The 9,534-nt window shown below is 46.8% G+C and overlaps 1 protein-coding gene across 1 annotated transcript in view; it reads right to left on the bottom strand.

Moving 5' to 3' along the window:
- The window catches only part of LOC143277768 (uncharacterized), a 66,511-nt gene that overhangs the window by 10,584 nt on the left and 46,393 nt on the right, over positions 1-9,534 (bottom strand). The window contains exons 21-24 of the mRNA XM_076582669.1: positions 8,978-9,070; positions 8,472-8,552; positions 6,846-6,965; positions 5,003-5,146 (exon numbers count right to left, since the gene is read on the bottom strand). Coding sequence (XP_076438784.1) covers positions 5,003-5,146; positions 6,846-6,965; positions 8,472-8,552; positions 8,978-9,070 — 438 coding nt within the window. The remainder of the gene's footprint in view (positions 1-5,002; positions 5,147-6,845; positions 6,966-8,471; positions 8,553-8,977; positions 9,071-9,534) is intronic.

The following is a 9,534-nucleotide window of genomic DNA, read 5'->3' as shown; positions in this document are numbered from 1 at the left end:
TAGAAGAGCCTTTTGGGCAGCCGATGGTCTGGCATGCGCGCCACGTGTCCAGCCCAGCGAAGCTGGGACTGCATCAGGATGGTGAAGATGCTGGGAAGGGTGGCTTTTGCGAGCACCTCTGTGTCTGGGGTCCTGTCTTGCCACTTGATGTTCAGTAGCTTCCTGAGGCATGTTGTGTGGAAGTGGTTCAGCTTCTTGGCATGTCGTTGGTACACTGTCCAAGTTTCGCAGCCGTACAGTAGTGTGGGGAGAACTACTGCTCTGTAGACCTTTAGCTTGGTCTCAAGACTAATGCCTCTTCTGTTCCAGACATTTGCACTGAGTCTACCAAAAGTTGCACTTGCTCTTGCAATCCTGACATTCACTTCATCGTCGATGGTCGCATTTCGTGACAGTGTGCTGCCAAGGTATGTGAACCGCTCCACCGCACTGAGTCTCTGACCGTTGACTGTGATGTTGGGCTCAACGTAGGGTTTCCCTGGGGCTGGCTGATGGAGAACTTCAGTTTTCCTCGTGCTGATGGTAAGGCCGAAGTTCCTGCTGGCAGTGGCAAACTTGTCGACGCTGAGTTGCATGTCAGCTTCAGATCCAGCGTTGAGGGCACAGTCATCAGCAAACAAAAAGTCTCTGATGATGTCTGTCATGACCTTCGTTTTTGCTTGAAGCCTTCTGAGGTTAAACAGCTTGCCATCTGTTCGGTACTTTAGGCCGATTCCAACATCGCCATCTCTGAAGGCATCAGTAAGCATTGCAGAGAACATGAGGCTGAACAGCGTTGGAGCCAGGACGCAGCCTTGCTTGACACCATTTGTGACAGCAAAAGGAGCAGATGTTTCGCCATTGTCCTGGACTCGAGCCTGCATACCTTCATGGAATTGGCTGACCAAGGAAATAAATTTCTGAGGGCATCCGTACTTGGCCATGATCTTCCACAGTCCCTCTCTACTCACGGTGTCAAAGGCCTTAGTGAGGTCGACATAGGTGGAGAACAGATCAGCATTTTGCTCCTGACATTTCTCTTGCAGCTGCCTTGCAGCAAACACCATGTCGGTGGTTCCGCGCTCTTTCCGGAATCCACATTGGCTCTCAGGCAAATGACCTTGGTCAAGGTGTGCTGTGAGGCGGTTTAGTAGGATCCTGGCAAGTATCTTGCCTGCGATGGAGAGCAAGGAAATGCCCCGATGGTTATCACAGGCTTGCCGGTTCCCCTTTCGCTTGTACAAGTGAATGATAGATGCATCTTTGAAATCCTGGGGGATCGTCTCTTCTTTCCACATGAGTGAGTACAGCTGATGAAGCTTCTCAGTCAGCACAGTGCCTCCATCCTTGTAGACCTCTGCTGGTATGGAGTCTGAGCCAGGTGCTTTGCCACTGGATAGCAGACGGATTGCTTTCTGGGTCTCAAGAAGTGTTGGCGGATCGTCCAGTGCTTCGTTGGTGGGGACTTGTGGGAGACGGTCTATGGCTTCATCATTTATGGAGGAAGGGCGATTTAAGACACTGTTGAAGTGCTCAGCCCATCGTTCGAGAATGTTCTCCTTCTCGGTGATCAAGGTATTCCCATCTGCACTGAGGAGGGGGGATGATCCTGAGGATGTGGGGCCATAGACTTCTTTTAAGGCATCATAGAACCTCTTCATATCGTGCCTGTCAGCATATCCCTGGATCTCATCAGCTTTGTCACTCAGCCACTTATCCTGCATCTGGCGTAACTTTTGCTGAACAGTCCTGCGGATGGCATTGTACGCATCCTTTTTTGATGTGGACTTTGGGTTGCTCAGGTGGGCTTGATGCAGACGGCGTTTCTCATCCAGAAGCTGCTTGATTTCATCACAGTTTTCATCAAACCAGTCTTTGTGCTTTCTGATCATGGGTCCCAGGGTCTCTGAAGCTGTACTATAGATCAGCTCACGCAGGGTCCTCCAGTCAGACTCCACATTCTGGTTGTTCAGAGAGGCGGATTCCAGACGATCTTCCAGCAGCTCCACAAAGGACTGTTTGATGGTGATGTTTTTCAGCTTAGCGATGTTGAGCCGTTTTGGAGCCTTCTGGCCTTGGGGGCGTCTCTTGGGCTGGATTCGAATATTCAGCTTCGAGACTACAAGGCGATGGTCTGTCCAACACTCGGCGCCGCACATGGTCTTTGTTACACGTACATCTTGCCTATCCCTTTTCCTGACGATGACATAATCGATGAGATGCCAATGCTTTGAGCGAGGGTGCATCCATGACGTCCTGTTACGGGTAGGGAGGCAGAAAACTGTGTTGGTTATCAGCAGTTCGTGCTCTGCACATGTCTGAAGCAAAAGCAATCCATTTGGGTTGCAGTGGCCCACACCGTGCTTTCCAATCACTCCATCCCAGGAGATGTAGTCAGAGCCAACTCTAGCATTGAAGTCCCCAAGAATGATGAGCTTGTCTGCTTTAGGGATGGCAGCAATGACAGAGTGAAGGTCCTCGTAGAACTTCGCCTTCACTTCATCCGGGTTGGTCATGGTTGGGGCGTAGGCACTGACAATGGTGAGGTGCTTCTGGCCAGATGCCAGTGGGAGTTTCATGGTCATAAGCCTATCGTTGACTCCCTTTGGGATTCCAGCTAGCTTGCTGACAAGTGCTGTTTTTACTGCAAAACCAACACCAGCCTCACGTCGCTCTTCGCTTCCTCGTCCACTCCAGAAGAAGGTGTAACCAGATCCCCGTTCACAGAGCTCGCCTTCGCCTGCAAGCCGAGTCTCACTCAAGGCTGCGATGTCGATATTGTATCTGGCGAGTTCGGATGCAACTAGTGCTGTTCTCCTTTGGGGTCTGTCCGCGTTATCTCTGTCCAGGAGAGTCCTTATGTTCCAAGCACCAATGGTGAGAGGAACGATCCTTGCTTTTTTCTTTTCTTTCTCTTTGTTTCGACCGCTGATGTAGGGTCCCCGCCAGCCGCGGTATGCTGGCCAGGGTGATATGGAGCAGGCAATTTTTAGGGCACCTTTTCTAGCCCCTTCCTCATGCCAGGGAGGTGAGCAGTGCATTCCTAAAGAGGGCTGCTCAGACGCTCAGACGGCTGCCGAGCTCCATCGCTGCTCCTGTCGACGAAGAACGACCCTATGGCCTGAGCCGCCTGCGTGCAGGTCTGCGGCTGCGACTGCCAGTGTACCCACACCTGTCGTTTCGTCGCTCGCCTGTCGCCACAGGACTTGGGGGTGATGAAATGATGAAGGATGAAAGGTCATTTTGGATGACTGATGACTTGCGCGATGAGTTTGTTTAAAGTGAAGAGGAGTTGCGCAACGTCGACCTCACTCTCTCGTCCGGGTCCACCAATTTCCAGTGGCAAGACTAAGTCGAGACGACTGGAGGATGAGCACGGATGCAGTGGATGACCAAGATATCCTTTCGGTGTCTCATCTTGCTCTCTGCACTCCACAGTGCGTTGCTGTAACCGCCTTCCTCTCCGTTGAACCGATAGGTTTCTTCCGCAGATTCTGCCGGATCCAGACTTCGCATGCATGGGTAGACACACCCCGGGGGCCAACTGCGTGTGGCATGCACACAGCACGGTGGAGCTAGATGGCCGTCGGTGGCTCTCCTGAGCCGACGCCCTTTTATGGATCTCCATAAGGGTGTCTAGCCACCCGCCTCACCAGTCCCAGAAGGGAGTGGTGGGAGTGCCGGTTTAGTCGTCGGCAACCCGACCCTGAACAGGTTGTACTGGATTACAGGTTACCAGTAGCAGATCTAATGACCTGACCTGACCTGACCCTTTCAAAAGGTAACAGTCAGAGGAAGAGCGGAAATTTCTTGCGGGAGTGTGAACACTGATAAGGTCAGAAAGATATGTAGGTCCTGCGGAGTGGAAAGCAGAATAGCAGAGACACGCAACTTTGTACTTAATTCTCGCTTCAATGGGGAGCCAGTGTAGAGTGAGGAGGTGAGGAGAAATGTGATCAGTACGTGGGACTCTGAGAGTCAGATGGGCAGCATTGTTTTGAAGTTTTTTGAATTCGATGAAGAATATTATGTGGACAGCCTATGAGAAGAGAAATACAGTAGTCGATTCGTGACAGCACACACACGCACACACACACACACACACACACACACACACACACACACACACACACACACACACACACACACAGTGTTATCCCCCAATACTACGCCGCATCTGACCTTAGTCGACACATTTTATATTTTAAGCTATGGTTTTTTGTTGTTTTTTTAGCCGACAATGTTTAATCTGTACGCGTGAAAAAAAAAAAAAATCATCGGAGAACGACACAGAAAACCTAAGCTGAGCGCAGACAGGTTGCTGTCAATCGGCTCTTCCCAGATATATAAGCCTGTTGTGCCGATGACAGTGTTTATAAAGCGTTCAGAGTTTTGTCTCTGATCGAATATACGTGCAATATATCAATGAAACCCCCCCAAAAAAAACCCAAAAAAAAACAACATAAAATGAAATGAATGAATAAGTGAATATATCGATAAATAAATATTAAAGAATACAAATCGAATACAAATGATGATGAAGAAGATGATGGTGATGTTGATAATCATGATAACAACAACAGCAACTAATAATAATCATAATAATCTTAATAATCATGGTGATAACGATACTACTACTACTACTACTACTAATCGTCATCACCATCATCATGATAATCACCATCACCATCATCCTCACCATCATCACTATCATCATCACCATGTCAGCAATATATCAATGAAAAAAAAACCCAACATAAAATGAAATAAATGATAAAGAAGTAAATATATCAATAAATAAATATTAAAGAAAATTTGAATAAACGTGATGATAAAGAAGATGATGATGGTGATTATGATGATAACAACAACAGCAACTAATAATAATCATACTAATCATGATGACAATGATACTACTGCTACTACTACTACTACTGCTATTCATCGTCACCATCACCACCACACCAACATCATCACCACCATCATCATCATCACCATCATCACCATGTCAACAAGGACTCACGGCAGTGCAGGTCAGGGTGGTTGGCAGCAAAAGTGCTGTCACAGTGACAGGTGTTGTCCTGTCCACACATGGCCCCCGGGTCCTGACACTCCCCCGTGTCTCCACTGGACCCACACTGTCCGCCCACCTGCCTGGGCCTGGGGTCTGGGGATGGCCAGCATCACCATCACTGAGGGTTAACCACCTGGAGCAGGCTTCTGGATAGTGTGCTATGTAAGTATCCATTACCATTACCATTATCATTATTGTTGTTGATGTTGTTGTTGTTGTTGTTGACGATAAAGATGATGGTGATGATGATACCTCAGAATTACTGACGACAAAGATGATAGTGACGATGATGATGATGATGATGATGATGACGATCACGGACGACGATGATAATCACCGAGCATTATTGACGATAAAGATGATGGTGATGATGATCACTGAGCATTATTGATGATAAAGATGATGGTGACGATGATGACGATGATTATGACGATCACTGACGATGATGATGGGTGATGATCATAGACGACGACGACGATGATCACCGAGCATTATTCAAGATCAGGATGATGGTGACGATGATGATGATGATGATGGTGATGATGGCTGACAATGCAGATGATGATGATGATGATGATCACCGAGCATTATTGACGATAAAGATGATGGTGATGATGATCACTGAGCATTATTGGCGATAACGATGATGGTGATTATGATGATAATGATGATGATGACGGTAACTGACGATGATAATGATCATTGATGATGATAATGAGTAATGATCATAGACGACGACGATGATCGCTGACGACGAAGATAATGATGCTGATAATGTTGATGACGACCATAATCATTGACAGTAATGATGATAATGGTGCTCTGTAATTATCATAAACGACGACGACGATGATGTGGTTGATGAACATGATGATCAGTGATGATCGTTCAAGAGGAGGAGGAGGAGGATCACTGACGATACAGGTGATGATGATGGTGATGATGATACTTACACAGCGCCTGTCTTCGGTCAAAGACCAGTCATCAACTTCTTATGATTTATCACCTGACTCGTACCAAATAAAGTTTACGGGTTTCGAACAAGAAGCTCGAAGATGTGAAATGTGCTGTCCTTGATTCTTACAACTGTCTGATGCTTACACACACGCGCAAGTGCAGAGATACACACACACACACACACAAACTCATAACGTGTACACTTTTCACAGCCCATCCCACCCACCACAAAAGCTGTCAAAAAGGGTCTGTATTAATCATTAGCATGCAATCATCCATATGGTGACCATACTATCAATACATCGATCAACAATGAGATAACGTTCAACTGATAATTCACCAGACTTCATCTCCGTTTAGACAGATAGATTTGTGTATTGTATTTGTATTTGTTTTGTTTTTAATTACAACATAATTTTTTTTTTCTCTGTGTGAAATTCGGGCTGCTCTCCCCAAGGAGAGCGCGTCGCTATACTACAGCGCCACTCTTTTTTTTTTGTATTTTTTCCTGCGTGCAGTTTTATTTGTTTTTCCTATCGAAGAGGATTTTTCTACAGAACTTTGCCAGGAACAACCCTTTTGTTGCCGTGGGTTCTTTTACGTGCACTATGTGCATGCTGTGCACGGGACCTCGATTTATCGTCTCATCCGAATGACTAGCGTCCAGACCACAACTCAAGGTCTAGTGGAGGGTGAGAAAATATCGGCGGCTGAGCCGCGATTCGAACCAGCGCGCTTAGATTCTCTTGCTTCCTAGGCGGACGCGTGACCTCTAGGCCATCACTCCATACAGATAGATAGATAGATAGATAGATAGATAGATATGTGTTATTACCACATTTTGCTGACTGAGGGTCGGTGACCTCCTGGTTACACTGACACGTTCCACCAGTGCACGTGGACCCAGTCAGACACAGACCTGGACGGTTCTGACAGTCACCGCTCTTGGCGATCCCTTGTTGGAGAGAACGGCACACACACACACGCACACACACACACACATACACGCACACATACACGCACACACACATACACACACACACACACACACACCACACACACACACACACACACACATACACACACACGCGCGCACACAAACACACACACACACAGACATGGTGTACAATACTGAAGGGTTAATTTCAGGTCTCCGGCAAACGAAGAATTTCGGTTAGAGCAACATCACGCGGCAAGGCAAGAACAGCTTTCATCGTGCTCAAGAACATCTGGAGCAATCAGTATGAAAACCAAACTCCGCATCTTCAACTCCAGTGTGAAGTCAATTCTGCTCTACGGATGCGAGACATGGAGGACAACACAGACGATGCAGCAGAAGATTCAGACATTCTTCAACACCTGTCTGAGGCGCATCTACAAGATCCGATGGCAGGAGAAGATCCGAAACGAAGATCTGTGGGAGCAAACGGGACAGAAACCAGTGGCCAAGCAGATACTGCGGAGGAAGTGGGGCTGGATCGGACACACCCTCAGGAAGCCAGCGTCCAGCATCACACGCCAAGCCCTGACTTGGAACCCGCAGGGAAAGAGGAAGAGAGGCCGGCCTCGCAACAGCTGGAGGCGAGATACCGAGGCAGAGCTGAAGCAGCAAGGGACCTACTGGACTGGAATGGCCAGAACAGCCCAGAACAGAGTGCGATGGCGAGGGGTCGTCGATGGCCTATGCTCCACCAGGAGCGATGGGCAAAATGAATGAATGAACATCACGCGGACAACCCCCAAACCTGGCATGATCACGCGCGTTGATTAACGATGTCACATGGCAGTCATAATTATGATTCAAAATTTCTATGCTTTAGTCTGCTAAACTTAATCTACTATAACACACACACACACGCGCGCGCGCGCGCGCGCACTCGGACAAACGAAACAAGTGAGTTCTCCTACCTGAGACCATATTCCCAAATGTTCCACCATACCCAACACACACACACAATCATTGTTCAAATTAAGAATATCCTGTCATGATTTAGCAGTAGAAAAAGGTCGATATTTCAACATCCGAAAAGAAAGGAGACTATGTTTTCAATGTCAAAAAATAGAGGATGAATATCATTTCTTAGATGACTGCAAATTATACAAAGAAAATAGAATAGAATTCATACAAAAAATTCAAAAATATCTTCCAAATATTATTAAACCCAGTCAGTTAATACTGGAAGACAAACTTGTGGGACTGTTTGGGAAATTTTTCAGTAATTGCTGCCAAAAACGCCATAGCGTGCAGGAGTGATTCAATCTCTTGTTCAGTATTTAATTATTTTGTTTTGCTTTTTTGTGCGTAGTTTCATGCGTGTCTTATAAACTTTGTTCAGGTTTAATTGACATTAAAACTGGTTCTGATTCTGATTCTGATTCTGATTCTGATTCACACACACACACACACACACACACAATAAACAAATAAATACATTTAAAAAATAAATAAAAAAATACTGACTGCAGTTTTTCTGATGGTCACACACTGTGGTGTCGACACAGTCGTCGTCTTTAGAACAATCGGAACTGCCCGCTGGCTTTCCTGAAATGCACGTGCACGTTAGATCATAAACACGTAATGCATGTAACGGAGGCAGATACATAGATTGGTAGCACTAATCATGGTGATGATGATGATGATGATGATGATGATGATGATGATGAGGGTGCTGCAATAGAGATCCATTTTAAGTTCCGAACCACGTGACAAAGCTGTTCTCTATGATCTTATTCCAAAATTAATACTGTCCCGGTTTTAACCAGGCCTGAGAGATACAGAAGCTTCCAGTTTTGGTCACGAAACTAGAGCACCACACCCGAAACCACATCCGTGAAGTGGACAAAACTCGACTGTGTGGTAGCATTAAAGCCTACAGTACACCCAACTCTGCGACTGACAACAACAAAATCCTGTGAGATAGTTTTTTGGGGGGGGGGGGGACAGGGGTAGTATAGGATGATACTCACTGCATTTCTTGTCGGAGGAACCCTGTCTCACACCACACACTGCACCCAACTGACATGTCGAGGTATCACTGCATGGATTTCCAATAGTCACCTCTGCTCACAAACACACACACGGACACACACACACACACACATATATACACACACTCACAAACATTTATTTATTTATTCATCTGTTTATTCATATATCGCTGCACACATATGTACACACACTAAGTACCACACAAGCGCGCGCGCGCACGCACACACACACACAATCACGTTCGCACAAACAGGCACACACATTAATTTGCCGTGCATGTGCGCGCGCTTGTGTGTGTGTGTGTGTGTGTGTGTGTCTGTGTTTGCCCTTTGAGGTAGATCATCACAATGAAACACTCACTGCAGACAAGACCATATTCACAGACAGTTCCAGACCGACACAGTGACTGCTGCCTGTCTGAAGTACAGTTCTGCCCCCCCCCCCTCGCGCGCGCGCGCACACACACACACACAATCACGTTCGCACAGACACACACATTAATTTTCCGTGCATGTGCGCGCGCTCGTGTGTGTAT

This window comes from Babylonia areolata, chromosome 35, assembly GCF_041734735.1.
Source record: "Babylonia areolata isolate BAREFJ2019XMU chromosome 35, ASM4173473v1, whole genome shotgun sequence".
In the NCBI taxonomy this organism is placed as follows: domain Eukaryota; kingdom Metazoa; phylum Mollusca; class Gastropoda; order Neogastropoda; family Buccinidae; genus Babylonia; species Babylonia areolata.
This window is presented reverse-complemented; position numbering and strand designations above follow the sequence as displayed.